Source organism: Lichenostomus cassidix, chromosome 1 (genome assembly GCF_008360975.1).
Source record: "Lichenostomus cassidix isolate B80296 chromosome 1, HeHo_3.0, whole genome shotgun sequence".
NCBI lineage: Eukaryota > Metazoa > Chordata > Aves > Passeriformes > Meliphagidae > Lichenostomus > Lichenostomus cassidix.
The window spans coordinates 12805942-12829374 of NC_139479.1; the positions used below are offsets into that span (position 1 = coordinate 12805942).

Below are 23433 nucleotides of genomic sequence, written 5' to 3' on the forward strand. Positions count from 1 at the left end.
ACCCTACAGTAAGTTTCTTACATTGTGTTTTATCCTGAGGCATGTGATTCAGAGTAGCTAAGCAAAAGTGGTTTTGCACTTTTTCTCATCCTATTCACAATTCCACCACCATTAGTTTGCCCCCACCCCAAATCATTCCTTTCTATAGCCTCTTCCAGATATTTTATATTTGCTCAACATAATTTTGAAGTAGTTTACTCCTATATATAAAGAACTCCAGGTCATCCACACAGAGTTCAACGATGACAAAGTTTCGTTTCAAATTAATCACATTCTTTTCATAAATCCATACTAAAATAGGCCAAAACCAGTACTGCCAGTTCAGATCCAGTTTACTTGTAGTTTTTCTTTGGGGGTTTAAGAAAACATGTAGTAATATCAGAAATGACAAATTTAAGTCAGTCAACATTGCAGTCCTAATTACAAAGCGTAATACTGTAGAATCCTAAAATCAGAACCATAAAAACAAAGGAATAAAGTTTTTTGTTGTAAACAGCTGTCTACACAAAATAAGTTGTTGTGCACAAAAGGTACTAGTCTTCCAAAAGTTTGGTTGCTTGCTTTTAATTCTTGTACTGGTTGAACAATCACTGCAGTCTTTTGTTACTCAGAAAAACTGTATGAATTAATGAAAATAAGCAATATTTTATTTCAATACCAGATTTATGGTTTGTGTGTTACACTTGGGGCTGGTTTGACTGATATTAAACAGATATGTCTGAAACACAAAGTAACATAAATTAGACATGCCATGAGACATGTACAATTAATTTCTACTAAAATGTGGATAATGAAACCCACTTCTATGCCAATTCTTTTACACTTTTAATGGTGATAGTGACTAGTATTTTAGTAAGAGGGTAAAGTTCAATAAAACGTACGAGGACAGCCATAGAACCCAAAGATACTGTTTGCACAGCTTCCAATTCCACTGTGAAAACACACCCCCTCCAAAATAGAAATAGGCACTTCATCTTTAAAAATGAAGCACTCTTTTGTTCTTCAGTCATCATCAACAGTTGGCTTGATTGTCACTCCTCTTCTGATCTGACCCCAACCAATTAAACTGCAAAAAGAAAAAGGTTTATATTACTTTTAATAGTAGTCAGAAATATCCTGGATAAGTCAACATCCTTCTGTCCTTATTATGCCTTCAGTTCTTACATTTTGAATTTTCTACACTTGTCTCCCACCCAAAACAGCCTACAAGAATTAAAATTGCTCAGTGGAAACACAGAATAGAAAAGGGTGAAGGACAGAGGACATTTGTAACCAGCTAAGGGTGTTCTTCTGAACAATAAGCTGAAAATCTGAAAATGCTGTAACTTCTGTTGTATTGATGGATGGTAAATCTATTCACAGCTTGATCTCTTTCACCTATGCCTGAAGTACTGCATTACTTTCAAACAGAAATGAAAATTCAGTAAGATTACAAACACCTGTAACTCTCAATGAACACATAACCTGTAGCAGTAACTCAACTCTCAAGTTAAGTGCTGCTATTTGTACTCAGGAAAATCAAGACCTTTTTTATAGGCCACTATTGCCTCAGAAAAATATACTGCAAAAAGAAATTAGAACACGTCCATTTCCACAGTCAGGAGGCATTTCACATTATTAACAAGACTGTGTTCAAAACTTTTCCAATTTCTGGTAAGAAACCACACATGCATCTGGATTTACCTTGCTAAACAGTTGAGCCTGTCTTGGGACACCAGAAAAGGAAATGAAGTTTATTAGCTCAGCACTTCCGCTTTTTAATACCATAACAATAGGTCATTACTTGTCCATCTTTGAACTCACTGATCCTTGGAATCACTGCTGAGTCCCATTTGCTGTTTAACCTCACTTTATGCCTCTGTAACTTCCTTTTTATTTTATACATCCTTTTAGTCTTGCTTTATCAACTTTCTTCTGTATTTTCAGTACTCTATTGCTTCAGGCTGCAAGTTCCTTCTCACAGTACCAACTGCATATTATCTTTACTCCTATTGGACTTTATTATGTTGCTCTTCCCAGTTTGCCTTCTTTCCCTTTTCTCAACTTCCAGTTTCCTTACATTGTTTCTATCTTTTTAATATAGCATATGAATCAACTTTTCAATAACTATCTTTACAGCAGGCTGCCACTATTTGCCCACTTCATAATCCAGAGACAGGTGGGCTTTTGGGAAAAATTTGGTGAAGTTTTTCAACTGGGAAGGAATCCACAGAACCACCGAAAGACACCCTACAATTTGCACAGCCTATCAGTCTACAGCTTAAAAAAAAAAAAAAAAGAAGTGTAATTTCTAATATAGTTTCTCTTCTCCTTCTGCTTTACCTGACTTAATTGGAGTCCTGTTTTTTTTTTCATCCTGTTCAAGACATGGTCTCTTTTGCCTTGGTTTTTGGGTTTGGTTTTTTTTTTTCCAGAGAATAATCTCTTCCCTAATTTGTCATCTTGCTCTGAGACAGCAAGCACTAAATTCCTGTCTACACTTTCTTGTCATCTGAAAAAGAAACATGCCATAAAAGAATCCATGGCCATTTAAAGCTTGGTTCCTTTCCATACAGTACAGACTTCCTGTAAAAATGGCTGTGCTCTCTCATACTACAAGGGCAGGGCAGAGACAACAAATCTAAATACTCTTCTATTCTTATCAATAGAGTCTTATGAAACACATGACAGGTACAGTATGTGTCGTCACCTGAAGAGAGTCTGGCACTACGGTAAAATGCAAAACCAACCAATTCTGTTCATCATTTTCAGCCTCCAGATGCTTCTGTGCAGTCAGAGATTTTATATTTGTAATTTGAATAGGTCAATCCAGTTGATACTTCATTCTTTCCTCTGTGCTCATAGCACATAAAACACTCAAAAATCCCTCCTCCGTTCCCCTGCTGTTACTTCCAGGTTGCACTAGAAATCACATGCAGCTCCACAGGTAGAAAACCACTGAAGTGTGCATAAAGACAGGTTTTGGCTTAACGTTGTTAGACTTTCCCAACCCCTCTGCCAAGACTCTCTACTGTGAGCTCAATTTACAGCTTGGCAGTTTTGGCAACAAACCACGAACCTCAGGTGTTTCCTTGTCTGTTAACTAACAGGTACCTTTCCAATCATAGTGTTTGTTTGAAAAAGAGGCTAGCAATGAAACAAAGCATTCCACAACTGTGGTGCCAATGTGTCAGGGGAATCCAGAGGATTTTTAAAACACATATACACTTACCTATTCCAGTACAAAATAAGACCCATGTATTTTTTTGTTAACAATGTAGCAACCAGGTACTCTACCAACTTTGCACCAACTTACCGCCAGTGTTTCTCAACTCTTCGACTCAGAGCAATTTTTTCTCCCACTTCTGTGCATACAGGGTTAGTTAGGACAATCTTCCCCAAATCAGCCTTTACAGCACTGACTCTCCCTCCAGTAGATAAGGATCCTATGTTTACCATTAGAACTTCATTCTTCGATAATTTTTGCACCTGAAGACAGACATACAAAATTCTAAAACATAAGCTTTAGTAGTAAAAAAATCAGCACAGACAAGTATCTTCTGTTACCTTCTTCCCACACAAAAAGATATAGCTGAGAAATATTATAAATATACACACACAAACTATGGGCAACAGTATCAGTAGGCAAAGTTTTATATGCAAGAGGGCAAATACATAAAGATGTACATGTAGTTCTGCAGGTTCTTGGTATGATGTACTTTCTTGGGATTTCTCTACATTTTCTGTAAAACATACTGTATTAAAAGCACAAACAGTCAGAGATATTGTTATCAACTGTGATGTTATACAGACTATTTACAAGAATGATGTATTCTCATTTCCCTTATGCCTACATAGAAAAAAAACCCCAAAAGTAATTAATTTCACAGGAGAAGAGAGTGCTGAAGCACTTTACTTACTGTTGCACAAAGCAATTTATAGATTTAAATGCTAACAGGGAAAATTATGATCTTTTAGTTGATTTGTGTAAAACAGATTGTGATGTACAAGTCTGTGCTGTGCCCCAAGTTCAGTTTCAACAAGAGTATTTAAAAAACACTTCACTTAAAAAAGCTCTTCAGTGAAAAAATTCTACAAAAAGCATGTCAGTAGGAAGTAGATCAGTACCACTGTAAAACTAATTCTTGCACAAATGAATAGGGTGATAGCAAAGGAAAACAACTACCAGCACGTTTAGAAGAATACTTAACTTGACACATAAATACTTTATGCTACTTTAAACTACTCTGATATGAATTTCTACTCCTCTGAAAAGCATTCATTTACAGTATTAAATAAGCAGATTAAGTTTAGTGACAAGCTTATATCAACAGGGAGACAAAATTTCTACATGTGATCGAAGAAACATATTTATTAATGAAACTTAGCACAGGAAGCAAGATCAGAAAAACAAAGCAAGGGGCACAGACCTTTGCAGCTTTCTTGTCTCCTTCAGTGCGCACACCTAGGAGTCGTCTCAGCAAGAAGTAGGAAATTTCTAGCTCTGTAAATATTTCTGGCAGTGCCCCAACTGCCCCAAGAACTTGGCCCACCATGCGGTCTGCTCGGCACAGAGTCGGATCAATCTTAGTGCCGACACCTGCAACACAACAAGGGAAGTCACAAGGAGTTACTAAAAGGTAGCTGTCATTTTTATGTGCTAAAATATTTGAAAACTATCTAAAAAAACCAGAGAATGTACTGGGAATTCCCTATTACCTGGACAGCAATTTCAGAATGTCAGCGAGACTGTGAGCTCTGTCTAAACAGATGAAGAAACGTTCTACTGTTAAAGCTGGTACAATTAACAGTGCAAGTTGATCTCCATTGGCCAGTGACATTCAGGAAAATAACTTATTTCTTAAATATCTGTTTTTCACATCAACCCTGTCTCTCTGTACATATATGAATTACCTAAAATTGCTCATCATATTTTTGTTAATTACACTGAAATTTGTTGCTGAATGAAACCAACTGTTTTCAATAAGCATGAAGAAATAAATCTTTTCATAAGAGAATATTCTTACCTATAAGGCCTCCTGGAGCAGCATATTGTAGATCGTTGTGTTCAGCAAAGAGTGACACAATTTTGGAAAAGATTGGCTTGCACATGAGTTTTCCTTCACTGTCCTTGGACACAATACCAGGCCGCACCTCAATTTCTTGGCCCACCTAATTACAAAAGCAAAAAAGTAATTAACTGGTTATTTCACAGGAACACAAAGCTGACTAGTCACAAATAACACATATCCTAAGATCTACTTTTTATACAAGTCCTTGCTTCTGGGCTGCTGTAGAATTTCTAGGATTTCCGTTGCACCATTTACTGCAACTTGTGCAATACTTAAAGAAAACGTAACAACTGATTTTCTTTTCAATACAATTTGTAAAACTGATTTAGCAAAGGATCTTTATCAGCAATAATTCCAACACTTAAATTTCAGTTTAATTTTGAAACACTGTGTTTAATTTAGAAATATTTCAGCACTGAGAAAAACTGAGTTAATTCAATCAGTGTAATTGATTGACATCAATACAAAGAAATTACAAGCTGGATAAACGTTCAAAGATGTAGGTTGCTCTCCAGCCTAGCAGAGCAACTTTTAAAGTTTCCATCTATTGCTCGCAAGCAAGCAAAATAAAAAAAATCAGAATATGCAGAATGGGGAATTGGAACCTGTGAGAACCAAGACACACTTCCATGGTGCTTCTAAAGCTCTTTTGCCCTCTTCTTTCCTGCTACAATTCAGCAAGTGAAAGTGGTAGGACAGGAAGAAAAATAGCTCCTTCCATTTTTGTAAGGGATTAAATCTGTTATCAGTATTAGCAAAAGTTAAGACTATAATAATATACTTTAAAAATTAAAACCAGTGCTTCTTGTTCTGGTATTTTAGAACTGTAAAGTAAAAACAAAGTACAGACAGAAAGGATAAGTACCATCTGACTGTATTGAAGTTAAAAAAAAACCCAATTATATTTTGTGGTAAGCATGAAAAAACTCTGCTCATTGTCATTACAAACTTCCAGTAAAGAAACAGAAAGATTACCTTTAAAACACCCTTTAGAATACTGCCACCAGCTACACCTCCCTTAAGGTCATCAACTTCACAGCCAGGCTTGTTGACATCAAAAGATCTAATTACTGAAAAAAAGAGACCATAACCAGATCTATATTTAATATCAGATTTTTAAATAGTGTCTTTCTTTAGCAACTTTGCTTATCTGTTCTTATGAAAGTAATAATACATATTTATATGTCAAAACCATAACAATCAATACTGTATTCCCTATTCTTAGGCATACAGTTGATTTTATTCTCAAAACCATTTTTACTGCTCATATATATAAATGTTTTTTAAGACCTTTTCTGCATAGCAGAAAGTACTTAAAGATCAGTAGCTGAAAAAGAAAGCAATGATCAGCCACTTTACAAAACCCCTTTAATATTCACAATGTTAATAGTGGACACCAGAACTCTGTTTTAATGTACACATAGTTGAATACTGTAACCCTGATGTAATGTGGTCAACTTTTATCCATTTATGCAATGTAGGACTCCCTTGGTTTATTTGGAAAAAAAGGCAAATTCATTGTAGGAACTGCATTTCATAGTATGTTGGACAAGAACTGAGGCTTTGACAATTACAACCAGGAAACAGAAGACTAAAACAAAAGATCTAACCAAGCTACTCAAAATATTTCCATGGAAATAACATCATTATCAAACTAATCAGTTTGTCAATATTTTGTTAAATCAAAACTAAATTCATAGCAACTAAAGGGGTGCTTTTAAGATACAGACAAATTTCTCATTTTTACTGCATTTGAGAGCTGTCATATGCACAGAATGTACACAAAACCAACAGCAATTAACAGTGAACAAACAACACAGCTCTCAGAAAACATGCAAGTTTTAAAATAAGAGCACCCTAAATACTCCTTTTAAACCCACCTCTGTTTAGGGTACTCAGCAATGTACTATTCTAAGTGTAGACAAGCTCAGAAAATGTTTGGCCACAGAAGCCCTGAGCATTTACATACCAATGAGCCTTGGTTCAGATGTGAAGTCTCGCAAAGGGACTGGGATTTTCTTCACTATGTACTCACAAACCACCTCAATGTTGTATTTCAGCTGGGCTGAGATTGGAATTATTGGAGCTCCTTCTGCAACTGTACCTAAAGCAAAATCAAATTCAACATTAAGCCTTCATAAGAGGACAGTATGACCAAATGTTCTGCCCTTGTTAAAAATACTAATGAATTTCATGGCATGTTCTATGTGTTTCCCAAAGCAGTATCAGAGCATTTATCCTTCCCTTCAACATTTTAGCTCAAATCAGTAACACCTACTTTTTGAGGCATTCTGAAAATGTGCAAGATAATCTTCCACTCTAACAGAGAATTCACTTCCCACATTGTGATCAGAAGCGTTTTTAAGATTTTGTAAGAGAGATCAGGTATCTCAGTATTGGATACATCAGTACTAATTTTACAATCAGATTTCATTATGACAAACTGAATTTCCTGTTAATTTAATGATTCATGTTTTTCAAGTTTTGCAATACAAATACATACTTTAGAAAAATCCTAATTTTACAGAAGAATGCATCTAGTTATCCGGGCTTCTTAGGCATCATTAGTTTTAATTATGTCTGTGTTTCATGTGATAACTCCAGCTCTCAAACTCCAAATTCATGAACAGCTTCTGTGAGGCAACAATTAGAATTAAAAAAAAAAAAAAAAGACCCATTGGCTACTGTGGCTAGCACAGGTCTTTCCCATGAGAATTCCTTTTGTGTTTTATAAATAAAGATAAAGTTTGGATGTTATTAAAAACAGTGTCCCAAGAGTTGGACGGTGCAGGCCTGGCCAGTCTGGCCTAGGGGGAGGTTTCTGACTGACCAATCTGGGTGACCTTTGAAAACTCTCTATATATGATGAAATCAAAACAATAAAGGTCTTTTCCTTCTTGCCACTGAGAACTGGGTTCCTTTCTCTGCTAGCGGCTCAACAGCGACAGGCTACTTCTGATGGTGACAATCTAGCTCTGCAGCTTGTCACATACCCTACCTACTGCAGATAAACAGGCAAAACAGTGGAAGCTCCTAGGAAAGATAAAACTCAAAGTACTATAAAGGTGAGCAGAACTTTACAGACAGAGTAGGATAACACTGCCCAAATTTGATTTACATTGATAGACTAAAGAGCAATCTTTTGTCATTAGATGAAAAAAATGAATATATTTATACCTACAAGATGTCCCTAAGAAGTACAGCTTCCTTCCTCCTGCACTGCAGTAAAATCATAGTGAAATCTCTACCAAAGAAGCAATTCAGGAACGAATAACAAATCCACTGAAAGCTACTACATAAAAGCTGCTGCTATTAGTTTTACACCTAGAGCTCTGACCAAAAGCCAAAACACTATTGTATGTGAGCAGTCTGAAACAGACAAGAAGCACAACTCCCAGGATCTAGTTTTCACATTAACAGACCATTGTCTTAGACACCAGCATTGTCTAAGAGAAGCTTTTCTATGAATATACAGAAAAACACTATGTCCATGTCTCTACACTGAACTTCCACCACTAACTGGATTTCTGCTCTTGAAAACTTACCTTGTACAAATGCAAGAATCTGTTCATATTGTTCTTTAGCCTGGCTCTCCTTCACCAAGTCAATCTTATTCTGTAGAATCAAAATGTGCTTCAGTTTCATGATTTCTATAGCAGCTAGATGTTCTGAGGTCTGAGGTTGAGGGCATGACTCATTACCAGCTGAAAGAAGAGAAGTGACTGGAATATACAAACTATGAAGACAGATAAAACTCCTACCGTTAGGACATCTACTTTCACCTAATACCTTTATATATATATAAAACAGACAGATGTTTCTCAATAATCAACATGTGAAGCAACCAAGTCAATAAGCATCTATTCTCCCTCATAACTGCTGGTTGTAGCCTCCACACAACGTAAGACAGATGAGAGGCTGCCAGAGAGGTTCCCTCATTCTATCTGCTCCCAGCAGCAACATCCATCTAAAATTTCTGAAGCTACCAACAGCTAACTCATATCTACTTGATTTACTCAATCCTTTAGCTCTTGAGACATCTCAGTACTGACTGTAGCATAATGAACAAATCACCTTTCAAGAAATATCTTTAAATTTTCTAATCAGTAAAGTCATAGTAATACCAAGATCCCCAAACTCTGGAACACTATAATTATATCAAGTACGTGAACAGGGCTGCTATCAGTATGGTTTAGATTTCAGCCATCTAAGAAGCCAGCTTTGGCCCAAATGTCATTATGGTAGTTAATCTTGCTTGAAGTTTGGTCTATCACACTTTCTAGAGAGAAACATGTAAAAGAAATGGCAGCTCATCATCTATCTCAGACTGTTGAAACTACAACATCTGAAGTTGTTTCTCTCTTTTGTTGATATGCCATATCTAGGTAAGATAATTACTATTTCTCTCTAGATAACACTATAATGTTCAATAGACATACAAAAATCAGTTTTGCTCACTTCCTGTTGCTTGCAATCAGAACAAAAGTTGTCTGAATAAAATTAAGTCTCCCGTACTTGGATTTTGCCTTTTTTATGTGGGTTTACTGTTTGTACAGTTGTTTGTGAACTCTCCTGTTTGGCAATGACTATGTGCATATTTAAAGGAAACTGAACCTTCAGAGAAACTCAAAATGTACTCGAACCTAATCTGTTTCCATAAAGTGATAAAAATTTTACAGTACTATACTACTAAAAGGCTTCATGTTACCTGTGTTCTATCAATGGAGCCAGCTACCAGACTAGTGAGTATGGATAGCTGTGTTTAAAACAACCCAGCTTGTTAGAGTACGTTGCCATTGTAGTAGCACTTTACTGTTTTTAACACATCTCAAAAGCATTCACTTGTTTCAATTGCTCACCACATCCCAGGAGATTTTAAAGCCCATATAAAGTTGTTTCATGATACTACAAAATGGAGCTCCACTTTTGGGTAGCAGTTGTTACCTATCAACAGCAGAGCTGCATCCATTACTGCTGCACCGTTCAACATAGTAGCCATCAAAATATCGTGGCCAGGACAATCCACAAAAGAGACATGCCTGTTGTAGGAGAAGGTGAAAGAGAAATCCAAAAGTCCATTATCAACAATTCTTCTGACTGACTTATGTCAGTGATTAGGCAGACACAGAAGTTTAAAGCATCCTTAAAATAGATAAACAAACATTTTGAGACAGATGCTGTAAAGCAGTATCTTAAAAGTATTTTCAAAAACATTCTAAAAGACCACAAAGACTACTGAACAGCTATCGAATACTTTTTCTGCGTTATAAGATTTAATACCACATATCCGTATTATGTGCTGCGCTAATGTTTCACCAATTTACTTGCAAATTAAATTAGAGTTAAATGCACCAGAATAAAAAACCGAAACAAAACCAACCCACCACCACTATCCCTACACACCACACAGGATCTTCTCTTATCTCTTTTAAAAGGCATCTCCTATTCTCCAATTTTAGGAAATTAAGCATCTTTAGTTACATGGTTATAACTGCATTTCAACAATTTGTCTACAGAGATGATGTTACATTTCCAACCGTATGCTTTTATTGTGCAGACCAAGATAGTTGGTTCACTATACTCTTTCCTGAGCCTATCTAGTAAAGAATCCTTGTTTCTAGTAGCAGACCACCAAAAAGCATTTGTTGCTTTGCTGACGATGTTAGAAATCTACTACAAGGAAATAACCTGTAGGATAAGGAATGCAAAGCTTTTAACCAGTTGTTTCACAATGGCTGCCTGCCTGACACACTCCAACAGAAGTTTTTAGTACAGGAAAAGACACATAGTTACAGCACTATGTGTATTTTATCATAAACACGAACTAAGAAACTTGTACAACAGAATCTTGTACAACAGTCTCCATGACTACTGTCATTTGAGCAATTATTGTGCAGACCCACCTAACAACTGCTGTGGTTACTAAGTTCCTATAAGGACCATGCTATAGTAAATAAAGAACACTTGGCTTCCAGTAAGATACCTAATCTCACATTAAGCATCGAGCTTTCATAATCATTTAAAAAACATTGAAAACTCTGCCTTTAGGAAGAAAAAGTTCAATGGATGTCACCTACCCAAAAAGGAATTTTAAAGATGCATTTGTGAGGTCCATATTAGTTCTCAATCTGGCTGGTTTAAAATGTACTTATATTAACAACAGAAATATTTCACTTCAAAGTCCTGCAAGTAGCTGAGGACAGCAGACTCAGCTGTGCTGTACCATGGCCTGCTGCCCATCACCACCAAGGAATCCACAACACTTTAGACAGTACCTTAGCTCAGGGGTGCCCCATCTAAAAATGTGTGGTCTGTCAGAACCCATTCAGCTCACAGCTCAATCTTGTTTTCACACAAAGGGCAGTAAAAGCAATTTATTCCAATCATTTAATGCAGTTACCTGACTAGTTTAAAGTTCCCTTTGGTGCCAGGAATATCTGTAGGGAACTCATCTGGGGTGCTACTTCCACAGGATCGATAACACTCTGGTCGAGAGCAGCTTGGGTCATCCAGCTTGTAAATCTGTAATTTTTTAAAATTGAAAAAAGGTTTAACTCCTCAAGGGTTAATTACCTGTAAGCTTACATCCACCCTGAAATACATTAGCAACACAGCTGCTACATTTGTAATGACTCACCTTTGCATTAGCATAACCCAGCTTGATTGTGATATTTCTTTCCAGTTCATTTTTAAATCTGACAGTATGAACTCCAGATATTGCTTTGACTACTGTCGACTTTCCATGGGCTACATGACCAATTGTACCTGTGTTTTAAAAGGAAATGTTTATCAATAAACCACTGTTTAATTTTGTGCAATGTTCCACTACAATCAGCAACCAATTACCCCAAATCCTCCACAGCCAGCAAGTCCAGAATTCCCATCAGAAGTACATATGGAATTTGTAATAGTTTTTATTTAAACAAACAAGACCTGAAATTGAGCTCCCAATGGACAGATCTTTATAATTTAATGAAACTCATTTCAATGCTTATTTCAAAGTAAAATAAACTTTACTTTAGCAACTACTCCTTATCCCATTCAACTGTGTTCCTGATGTAAAACTGGTGCTTTTCAAGTCAAAAGAGCTTGACAGGTCCCTAAAACTACTATGTAACTGTTTCTGTACTAATTTCTTCACAGTGTTACCACAGAGGTACCCACCTGCTACTGCACAAGCACTAAAAAGAATCACCTTAATGCACCACTCTTTTTTCTAAGTTTGTTTTACCTATATTAATTGTTGCTTGTCTGCTGATGACTTCTGGTGAAAGAGGCGTCAACTTGGTAACATCCTGTATAAGGGAGATTTTAGAATTTATTCATCTTGTATATAAATGTTTAGAAAGTTAAAAATTTAGAAACTTGAAAATGAACAGATAGTTCTACTCAGCAAAATACAGTTATATGACAGGCATTCCAGTCTTTCACATGTGTGAAATATGACCCGAAGTCAACCACGTCCTGCTTGTGAATCAGTACAGGCTACAATTCAAAACCCTGACTGTAAATCAGTATTGGCCGCATGGTGTTAAGGATGGGAGTTAAAAAAACAAAAAAAAAACTCAAAAGAAGCTCCTACAAAAAACACCAAACCCTTACCTACCCCTGAACCTAAATTATACATAACAGGCAAATTAATTTTCAACAGGCTACATGATGAACATCACCAATTTTTTAAAAACAAGGCTTTGTCAATAAACAGTTGTTTAAGTAGTGTAAGGTTCCATTACAGCCAATGTATAATTACAACTAAAACCTTGAAGTCACCATGGATTTTTATTCTTTTTAATAGCTCTTTTTTTTCCTCAGATAGTGTTACTGCTACTTTAGGTACCAAAGAAAAATTCTGCTGTCCTAAATAGTCTGTTGTGTGAACTTATTGATAGCCACTAGCAAAATAAAAATCTTACAAATACACCCCATATAGATAAAGAAACAACTCTGAAAGAGTTGTTCAGGTTTTTTTAAAGCTGTTTGTCCAAATAATGGACAAGTGTTGCAATCCACTGAAACATTCCTCTGTACAGCTAATTTCCATCCTGCACGGAATTCACAGGGATGAGCCACTCAGTTCAAGCAAAGATTCATGATGCCAAAAGAGTCCTTGGTGCAGGACAAGATATAAACATTTTGCTAAGATACAAATAAGATACACATTAAATCACCTACTGCTTACATTGTTACATGAAGGTTCTGATCAAACACATCTCTATAAAAACAAGCTCACTCATTCTGCTCTCAAGTACGACATGAATAACATGTTCATGTTCAATACAGAGCAAGTTTTGAACACCTAAGACACACAAATAAATTTCTATTTCCAGTATATTGAACTTAGAATGACTTCCCAGCAATGGGAAGATGGCCTGCAGATGGCATCGTGTGGCCGGGCGACCAGAACTTCAGCGTGATGCAATTCCTGCCACCAGGAGAATTCTTCCTGGTGCACACAATTCTGCACGCATGGAGTTTTCCTCAAGATCGGCACAAGGCTATTGCTCAGCAAGAAGCTCCACTCATCCGTAAACATTCAAAGGCCCACAGAATATGCCTTAAAGGTAATTCCTTCTGTCCTTCCAGCTAGTCCCTATCTGTGCCTTTTCCAACTAGGAAATGCCATGGTGAACAATGACAGGAAGTAAAGAAACTATATGAAACAACCGACATGCTCGCCGTAACACAAAGGGAATTCCTGTGCTCACACCCGAGCAACATCGAACATTATTACTGGAAAGACAAATGAGCTGTTCCAGCTTGAACACCCGGGACACAGCAACGGGATTTTTGACTAGTTTGAAATATACATTATACACTTATTCTAGCATACAAGTGTAATAAGTGAGGCAGCGCCGGCGAGACACTTAACAGGCAGGAGTCCCACAGCAGGAGAGCACTGCAGTGGTAGTCACAGTGGTAGGCAGAATTGGTATTTCTCTGTAGTCGTTAATAGTCAAGAAAATTTTCTTAGCAAACCAACCAAGATAGGGCTGGTAGCCAACCCCTGGACCTTGCTGGAGAAACAGAGCCAATTTATGGTTCTACTTTGGAAAAGGAAGGGTTTTTAATACCACAGAACAGGGCAAACCTTACACGGGGAAAACTGCTCCCAGCAATGTGCCATAAAAGCTTCAGCCGCACAGGCGAGGCACGGACCCGCCGAGCCTCGCACCCCCCGAGAAGAGAAGCGCCTCGCCGGCCGCCCCACACCCACTAGCACCGGCAGGAGCTGCTCCCTGCGCCGCCGCTCTGCCCCGCGCCCGCATCCCCCTGCCCTGGGCTGGCCCCGGCGCGCTGCACTCGCTGCCCCGAGGCGCCACCGCCGCCTCCCGCGCCGCTCCAGCGTGCACCGCCGCCGTGGGGCCGGCAGCAGGCTCGGAGCTCCTCGGGCCGCACCCCACCCACCCGCCAGACCCTCCGCTGCCGGGGCGCCCCGCCGAGCCCCGTGAGCCCGATCCCGCTGCCGGGCGGCGCTCACCAAGGTGCCGAGATCCTGCCGGCTGAGGTGCGGCTGCCCCAGAGTCACTCCAGCCTCGTCCCCCGCCATCTTGGCCCGAGTAGGAAGTTAGGAGTCCCACGCGGCCGCCTGACCACCGGCTCCGCTCGGCACAGCCGCTGCCGGCCCGCAGCCTCCGGCACCCTCAGGTCCACGGCGCGGCACCGGCCGGCCCGGGGGCGGACACCGAGATCAGGTGAGAACGGCGATCAGCGCCGGGGGGCCGCTGTCGTTCTCGCGGCGGGGCGGCCGCGAGTCAGGCGCGCCGCAGGCCAGCCCTGTGAAGGACCCCCGGTCGCCCTCGCGCCGGGTGATGCAACCGGGCCTGCGGCGGGGCCGCGCAGCGTGCGCGGGCGGGGGAGCGTGCGCGTGCACGGCGCGGGAGCGCGGACGGCGGGTAACGGGCGCGGGAGCGCGGGGGGAGCCGGGGCGGGCGCGGGAGCGCGCAGCTCGGCAAGCGCCGGGAGCCCGCGGGACGGAATGTCCTGCGAACCCCACGGCAGAGCGCCGGGAGCTCGGCACTGACCGCCCGGGCCCGCGGGGATACCGCGCTGAAATACCGCGGGGATACCGTGAAACGGCGCCGCGGCTGCGGGACGGGGACCGGGCTCGGTGACAGACGCCGCAGGCGGGGGAGGCTCGTGCCGTGCTCGGGGTTTGTTGCTGTGCGGGTTTATTGGGGTGGCGAGGGGTGCGGTGCAGAAAGGCAGCTGGGGGAAGGCTGAGGCGCGATGTGTGTGAACTGCAATGAGCGCATCGAGCGCGGTGTACACGTGTTAGAATCTCTGCTGGCCATCGGCCTGAGAACGCCCTTCTAATTTCAACCTTTTTTCTTGTTACTGTCTTTTGTAGACTGGGCGGTTACTGTTAGGGACACCCTGTGGATAGGACAGCCTGCCCCAAGATACGAACAACCTGAATGTTTTGTACGGAACAGGTAAAAATGACACCAAACACTTGCTGTTTCCAGAGTTGGGTATGACATAAATGCATTAAAAATTGAATAGAGTACCTAATCCAGTGGTGAGAGCCAGTTTAGAGGTTCAACAGAGAGCTCTGTTAAAGGGCAAAATTCTGAACAGTTCCTTGTGGGAAATCAAGCTGACTTCTTCATGGGAACTTCTTAGAGGCACAGAGGATGTTGCTGGTAGTATTTCCTCCGTGGTCAGGGAAACAGATTTCATTGCAGGTAGCCAGTTATCTCTGATATGTGTGCTGTGCCATGACATTGGCTTTGTCTGCTGGAAAACACATTGGTTCTCAGACTTTGCCTGGCTTTGCAGATCAAAAAAAGCAGGTTTGGGGCAGACAACCACGTGATTGAAATGTGATGATGGAAATCCGTGTGAAACTGGTATGCCTGGTTTAACAGTGGTTGTAACCTCCCACTTTTGCAAATGTTACTATTTCCATGCTTTCCTGATACAAGAGTTAGGAGTGAGTTCTGCTGGATATACCTAGAGCAAGCACACTGCCAGTGTTCTTGTTCTGAGGAAATTAACAGGAGAACATTGTGAGAAACCTTCCAATGACAATGACAAAAAAATGCATTTTGTCTTGCAACCCAATCATGTTGTAAATTGGTCTGGAAAATAAATTTTTATATCTAATATTTTATCAGGCCACATGGCTTTTTCAATTTTGTATTAAATATCTCACTTCTTGAGAAAAACAACTGAGATAAATGAAATGTAGTGGGAACATGATGCAATACTTGGTTGTAGTTGCCTCGATGTCCAGGCATGTATAATCCCTCTTTTATGAAAATGAACTGAAAATACTGGACTCTGTAGTTACTTAGCTGTTTAAATTATGCAATAAATACATTGCAGTGTAAAATTATGGAAATATTTTTTGTCACATTTGAAACAGCCTTTAAAAAGGACTTAATCCTTGCCAAACACCCTGTCAGGGATATGAAAAAATACACAAACTGTTGCTTCTATTTTAACAATGAGGTTGTACATTTTACATATTCTGAAGCTAGTCTTGCTATTTTGATCCACTTATTTGGAAATAATTGTAGTATAAAGAAAACCCAGAAAAGTCTAAAGCCTGCAAATGCCTAATTATTGTAGATCATAGAATGGTTTGGGTTGGAAGTGACCTCAAAGATCATTGAGTTCAAATCTTCCTGCCATGGGCAGAAACACCTTTCACTGGACCATGCTGCACAAAGCCCCATCCAGCCTGGCCTTGAACACTTCCAGGGATGAGGCATCCACAGCTTCTCTGGGCAGCCTGTTCCAGAGCCTCACTACCCTCACAGTAAAGAATTTCTTCATAGTATCTAATCTAAACTTGCCCTCTTTCATTTAAAGCCATTCCCCCTTGTCCTGTCACTACATGCCCTTGTGAAAAATGTCTTTTCTAGCCTTCTTATGGGCCCCCTTGATGTACTGAAAACTTCTATAAGGTTTCCCCAGAGCCTTCTCTTGTCCAAGCTGAACAACCCCGACTAAAATAGGTAAGGACATTTCTAGGAGTCCACATTATATCATATATCAATATATGTGTATTGTACATGTATGTAGGAATTAAATAAAGTTTTAAAATACTAAAATTAAATTGTAATTAGTGTATTAATATAACACAAAAACCTATATCCAGAATTTCATTCATTGCAATAGTCTCGTTTAAGCCAGTGGTAATTACATAGCAACTGACTTTGTACAGATGCCTAAATCAGAGGGGTCAGCCCAAATCTCTATGTCAATTAATATTAATTAAGGTAATGTTGATACCAGTGATCATTGTCAGAGGCCTAAAATTAATTTTATTTATTTTTATTTAGGAGACTGGACTTGAGACATTATTAACATATTTTGATTTTTCAGTAGAAGCAAATTGTTCACTGTGAAGGAAAAGGGGATGGGAGGGTTTTTTTTTGCTTTTAAATGTTGTGATGTTTTAAATGTCAAAGCTGTTATGGGTTTGTTTTGTGGCTAGGTTTGAGGTCCTCTTCTGTGACAGTGTGTAGGAGAGACCTGAAGATCATCTTACGCCTCAGCTTGACACAAACTGCAGACAGCAAAATGACAGTCAGGTAAAACATAAAAGTCTTGCTTAGCTTTTTCCGCCCTTGCTGACCTATGAAGGTCAAAAGTCTAAGGAGTGCAGAAGGATGCATGAAGTTTTGGTTGTATCATTTCTGTATGGGAGAAACTTAGTTTCGACTTTTTATTTTGTTGAAACATTAGATATGGGTGGGTACATGCTTGGTGCAGAAGGAGGAGTACGGTATGGAAAAGGGGGTGAATGTCTTTCCTTTGAAACATAGGTGGCAGGAACGCAGGGTCAGTCTGTAAAGGCCGGTTGTTTCACCCTAAGTGCACAAGTTACAGATTTTAAAACAGGGGCTGGGGAGACTGGGCAAATTTACTGAATGAGTGAGTGAGATGGAATAGTAAGTTTGCCGAGTGGAGAGTGGTCTGGCGGTTGGATTGACGGAGTGAATGGGAGGTTGATTGTAGCATGAGGGAGCAGTAGGAGAGAGTAGGAGAGTGGGAATAGCATTGGCAAGTCTTTGTAAAGCACTGCATGGAATAGCTGGTTTATTGTGTGAAGCTGTGAAAGGTGGGAAAAACATTCAGCTTAGGAGTGGCAGCTGTAGGGAAGGTACGCTTGTTTTAGAAATCAAGAATGGGGAGGGGGTGGTAATGAGAGACTGAAAATAGGCAGTGAAGGGGATGGGAACAGCAGTAAACAGGGAGAGGATGGCAGCCGGTGGCGAGCTATTTAAAGCAGGGAGTGACACAGAAGGTGACGGGGAGGTACGTAGAAGGGTAGCAAATGGTTTGGGGGTGGTAGTGGCAAACCAAAGGTCCACGTAGGTTAGTTCATCTCTTACAATAAAGTCGGAGTTTGCCAGGCAAAGACAAAATAGCGGAAGCAAGGGGTTGATGTTTGTGTTAAGGCAAAACCCTGCTCAACCCCAGCCAGGGCTGCTCTCCCTGTGTGCATTTTGTTCGCTGCTCAAGGGCTGCTCTGCTGAGCATCGGCCCTGACCCCTGGGGCTCTGGTGACCCGGTTCTCACGCCGGCTGGCAAGGCAGCCTGCGGAAAGCAGGGAGCTGGGCTCAGCCCGCAGCCCCGGCGGCTGGCCGGTGTACGGGGAGGAGCTCAGCCGGCGCAGGGGTTGCTGTAGCTCGGGGCGGGATGCAGACCTACACGGGGCAGCTGCCCGAGAAAACCGGGAGCTGCCGTAGCCTCGGGGAAAGGGGCCGCGGCCTAGAGGCAGCGGGGCGGGAGAGAGCAGAGCGACCCCGACCCTCCGAAAGCGGACGCATGTGGATGCGCGTCCTCGCGGGCCGGACGCAGATGATGCTTCTCGGTGTCGCTTTTGCCAGCCGTACTGCTCGGAGCGTGCCGGGGCTCCGGCGTCTGGCCGAGCCCGCGCGGGGCGGAGGGTGGCGAGCGGAGCGGGGCGGTGCCGGGTGCCGGGTGGCAGGGCCCGTTCCTCGCCCCGGTCCCCCGCCCGCCCCGCGGCCGCAGGTGCGGCGGAAGTGACGGCCGGCGCGGTGCTGCCGGGGGAACATGGCGCCCGCGGCCGCACGGGGCAGCGCGGAAGGTAAACAAGCGTGAGGGCGGCGGGGACCCCGGGGGCGAGGCCGGGCCGGGCTGGGAGCGCCGGTGCCCGCGCGGCGCGGCGGGGGCGGCTCCCACCTCCCCCCGAGCGCGGACGGTGGGGAGGAGGGAGCCCAGGATCCCCCCTTCTTCCTCCGCCTCCTTCTCCTCCTCCTCCCGGCTTCGCCTCAGCCATTGCCCCTCTCCGCAGCCCCCCGGCGCCTCCCTCCGCCGCCCCCGGCTGTATGGTACACGGAGCCAGGGCCCCTCTCCGCCGCTCCAGCGGGAGGAGCCGCGTCCTCAGCGCCGCCGCTGCCGAGAGGTGGGTGAAGGATCCCCCGGGCCCTCCCGCCGCCGCCCGCCCCGTGAGGGCGGCCCGGGCGCCGTCCTGGCTTCGGGAACCCTCCTCCCCGGGATGGCGGGCGGCGGGCCGGGTGCCCGCGGGCGGCAGGCGGGGAGCAGGCGGGCTGGAGCGGGGATCGGGCACGGCCGCGCCGGGCAGGCTCACCGAAGCCTGGCGGGTCCGGGGGCGGGCGCAGCCCCGCCGGGCGCCTCGGGTTCCTGCGGCCGCACGGCGCGGACCCCGGGCCTGCCGGCCCCGCTCCCCCGAGCTCGGCCTGCGAGCTCCGCTCTCAGCGGAGCGGGGCTCAGCGTGCGAGCAGACGGGCTGAAGTAGGTCATCTGAGTTCCTGCCCCGAAAATGGCCATTTCTCTCCCATCGTAGCTAATGACGAAAAATGTATCTGTGATCTGAACGAGTAGAGCTACCCAGGATTGGTACCAGAGCTTTGATCTATTTCGTAAATATTGAAATGTCGCTTAAAAATTTAAAGTTCTTGCCTTTTTATTGTTCGGGGTTCGGGGTTTTTTTCCTTCCCATTTAGAAGAGGAATAGGAGAACCATAAAGCTATTACTGGATAAAAGGACAGAACTACTGAACTTTGGCTTCCTGTGGACTTGTTATATATACTTGCCCCTAGGATAACTCAGCTCTTGCACCACCATTGCCCCAGTTCACATTCAGATCCCCTGAACCTACCACCATGCACCAACATACTTCCTGTCTTTTCCCTTCCAACACCTAGCAAACGTGTTTAATTTCTACCACATGTCCTATAAACTTTCCCACTGACACTCATCTCCTTTCACTTTCCTTAATTATACCCTGTGGCTGGTTTGGATCTACACATGTGTTGATTTGCCTTTCAGCAAGCAGAGCACATCAGATAACCATGGAGCTCATACTGGTGACATCAGACCTTTTTCATTCGTCTAGCTGCCAGTTTTGGGGTATATGTGTAGAAATTAAATATGTTTGAGATTTCTGTGTTTCTGACAAGTGACTTTGACATTTGGCAGTGAGGTCAAAACCCTGTGTGTCTTGAACAAAGGGCACAATTAATGCCAGTGTCTCAGAAGATGCCAGGAGTATTAACTAAGTGAGCAACATAGATATGGATAACAAAAAGACAAATGGAGGGCGTAGTTTAGCAATCCTAATTGAGATTAAAAATATTTTTACTAGTATACTTCAAATACTACTTGTAACTCATTACCTTCTTATTATGCTAAAAATTTATGTGATAAGTCAAGAAAGGTAGGATTAGATTTTTTTGTTACTGAGATACTTGCTACTTTTCTGTATAAAATACACTATAATTTTCTTAATAAATATCATCACAGTGGGATAATCATGCTTTATTCATACATTTTTCTTACATTTGAAAAGATTCTGTAAGCCACATTCTATAAGCCACAAATATATATGGAAGGACTGTTGTCTCTCAGGATAGGGCAGTCCCGTCCACTTTGAGAGCAGTGGCAAATTGGTAGTTTTCAACACCATCATAATTTAATTTTTAGGTATTAGTAATACAAGTTTTTCCAGTTAAAGACAATTCTCATTTATGTGGATGTGTCAACTGTTTATACATGGCATCTGTTTTATTATCAGTAAATGCAAGTGGAAGAGCTTTGGGCTGAGCCTGCTCTGTGTTTGGGAGCAGGTTTTTCTCTACAGGTGTAGTGATACAGTGACCCTTTAGACACATGGTTCAAGCTGTCTTAGTGTCTGTGAAGTGCAGTTACATGGTCTGGCACACTTTGAGTGAAGAATAACCATTCTGAGCTGAGGCACAATCCAGGCTGTTTTGGTAGATTCGGTTGTAACCAGTTCTGATAATGCTTCTGGCATAGCCATAATGACCTCGGAGAGCGCTGATACAAAGTGCCACTGTTGGCTATGAACTGATTCAGAGTGCTCCCAGATAGCAGTGTCGGCAGGGATTGTCAGAGGAGCTGTCCTGGTCGGCCGTGTGCCTAAGAAATGGAGTGTGGGCAGCTTTCAGGAGTAGCCAAGGTTTAATTACTGGAGTTGTGGCAGTCTGGTTCCTCTCACTGGCAGTGGTTGGTAAGCTCTTGAATTCCAGCTTCTCAAGTAATCCAGTGCATTTGGAATTCTCAAGATGGATTGAGTGAAGTCTTAAACATGATCATACCAATGTGTTTAAGATAAATTATTTCCCAAATTTAGTTTATTAATTACAAAGGATTTTAGATAAAACACATGGAAACTGGATGTATTTCTTTGTTCCCTGCGTTTGCAATTGTAGCAACGGCAGTTTTGATACCCACTGGTTATTGATCTATCCCACATAACATCACTCCTTCTGTTGCTGTTAGTGGGGAATTATGATGAAAAATGGTGGACAAGGTTTAATGTTTTTAAGCCAGTCTCAAGCCATGTAAACAAAAGTTTAATTTGGGGGATAAATTATTGATACTCTGTATGTTGTAATTGCATTCTTACTCAATACAGTACACTGCATTCAAGGGCCCAGCCTTCAGCCATGTGTGAAGTTGTGAATGTTTTGCTCGTGTGTTCAAATACTTGTTGTATTGTATTTTCATATGTGTGTATAAGTTTGACTATGGAGAAATGTCCTATTCCTGCAGAAGAGTGTGTTAACAAAACTAGGGCCAAAGAATTCTGCTCTAGGCAGCCTTTGCTGTGCACCTCACCAAATAAATCATGCATTATGGCTTTAAAATTTATGATGAAATGCATGCATTTGATGGATGGCAGAGATTATTGCGTATTTTGTGTAACCAAAGCATGGTTCTGTGTGTCTGGTGAAATATCTTCTGGTGTAACTCGTAGATAATAGTGTTTTATTGCATGAAAATTTGTTGTCCAGCTGTGTTCACATAGGTGGTTTCTTAGAATATCTATGGGATAGGTAGAATGGAAAAGTACTCCATAATCTCAGTAAACAAAAGAAACTTGATGGTTCTGTCTCAGCATCTCAAATAAGTTACTAAGGAGCAACAGGGAAAGCAGAAATTTTCCTTTGAGCCAGTGTGCTAGACTTGGTATTGTCAATACTTTCCTAGAACAATACATTTCTGTCCCTGCAAAGTGCATATAAGCTTACATATTACGTAAAATCACTTACTTAAAGTGCCCTTTTCCAGGTAGTACTGCCTTTGGAGAGGTTTTAAATCCAGCATGGCATGAGTCAAAAGCAGGTATTCTGTAACTTGCTTCTCAGTAGCCAGTGCATTTAGACTCCATTTCTTCTGCTTGTGAGTAAGAGTCTCAGACGCCCTGAGGAAAGAAGGTTCTCCTTGTTTAGCAAGAAAAAGCAGTCTGGAGTAGGGTTTTCAGACTTTTATTACAGCTGCAGAATAAAGATGAGAAATCAGTGTTCCAAGCAAGTGGCTTTACAGTCACAGCACTGTAGACTCTAATGCATTTTGTGCTAAAAAAGAGGAAGAAATGTCAGGAGCAGCTAATAAGGTTAAATGTATTTCTCTTTTGGCTTTTCAGCAGGGTCTTACTTCCTGTGCTGCATTACCCTGATCAGCTCTAATATGTGCAGAACAATAATGAACGTCAACGCAGATTGTCCCCCACCTCCCCTTCATTGTTTATACATTGGAATTTTTTTGTTCCATTTTTCCTATAGACCACTGCAGGCTCCATGTCTTCCTGAGGATTAAGTGTGTTGCTGTGATTTGCATGCATGAAGAAAATCTAACTGAATTTTACATTTTTATTGAAAATATGAAAAAAAAATCGTTATGTGTTGTCCTCTGGGAAATAACTGCAGCATTTGAATAGTGCACAGAATTACATCAAAGATTGCAAGTGTGTGTGTGGGAGGAATGGCATAGCTATGCTTTAGAAAAATTGCTTCATTTGAGAGTATTTTGTATTGCTTTTTTTAATGTTTGAACTACCACATTGCTATTTGCTTTTGACTGAGGATATTAGCTTTAGAAATGAAGATTTTTACCAGTTAAGCATAATATGCATTT

At 41.7% G+C, this 23433-nt stretch overlaps 2 protein-coding genes across 6 annotated transcripts in view; one reads left to right on the plus strand and one right to left on the minus strand.

Annotated features, from left to right (window-relative positions):
• Positions 1-314: 314 nt before the first annotated feature.
• Positions 315-14668, minus strand: EIF2S3 (eukaryotic translation initiation factor 2 subunit gamma). Its single transcript, XM_085050455.1, has 12 exons — positions 14530-14668; positions 12283-12346; positions 11689-11816; positions 11452-11573; positions 9996-10090; positions 8597-8755; positions 7021-7155; positions 6027-6121; positions 5007-5151; positions 4410-4579; positions 3296-3468; positions 315-1066 (listed from the first exon to the last, which is right to left on the minus strand). The coding sequence occupies exons 1-12, from the start codon at positions 14596-14598 to the stop codon at positions 1003-1005; spliced, it is 1419 nt and encodes a 472-aa protein (XP_084906581.1). The 5' UTR covers positions 14599-14668; the 3' UTR covers positions 315-1002.
• Positions 14603-23433, plus strand: part of KLHL15 (kelch like family member 15) — a 29008-nt gene continuing 20177 nt past the window's right edge. Inside the window, exons 1-3 of one of the 5 annotated variants that reach the window (XM_085050416.1) lie at positions 14603-14743; positions 15400-15484; positions 17497-17593. The gene's annotated coding sequence lies outside the window, so the exon portion shown is untranslated. The other 4 variants (XM_085050405.1, XM_085050396.1, XM_085050435.1 and 1 more) reach the window with 4 other exon arrangements.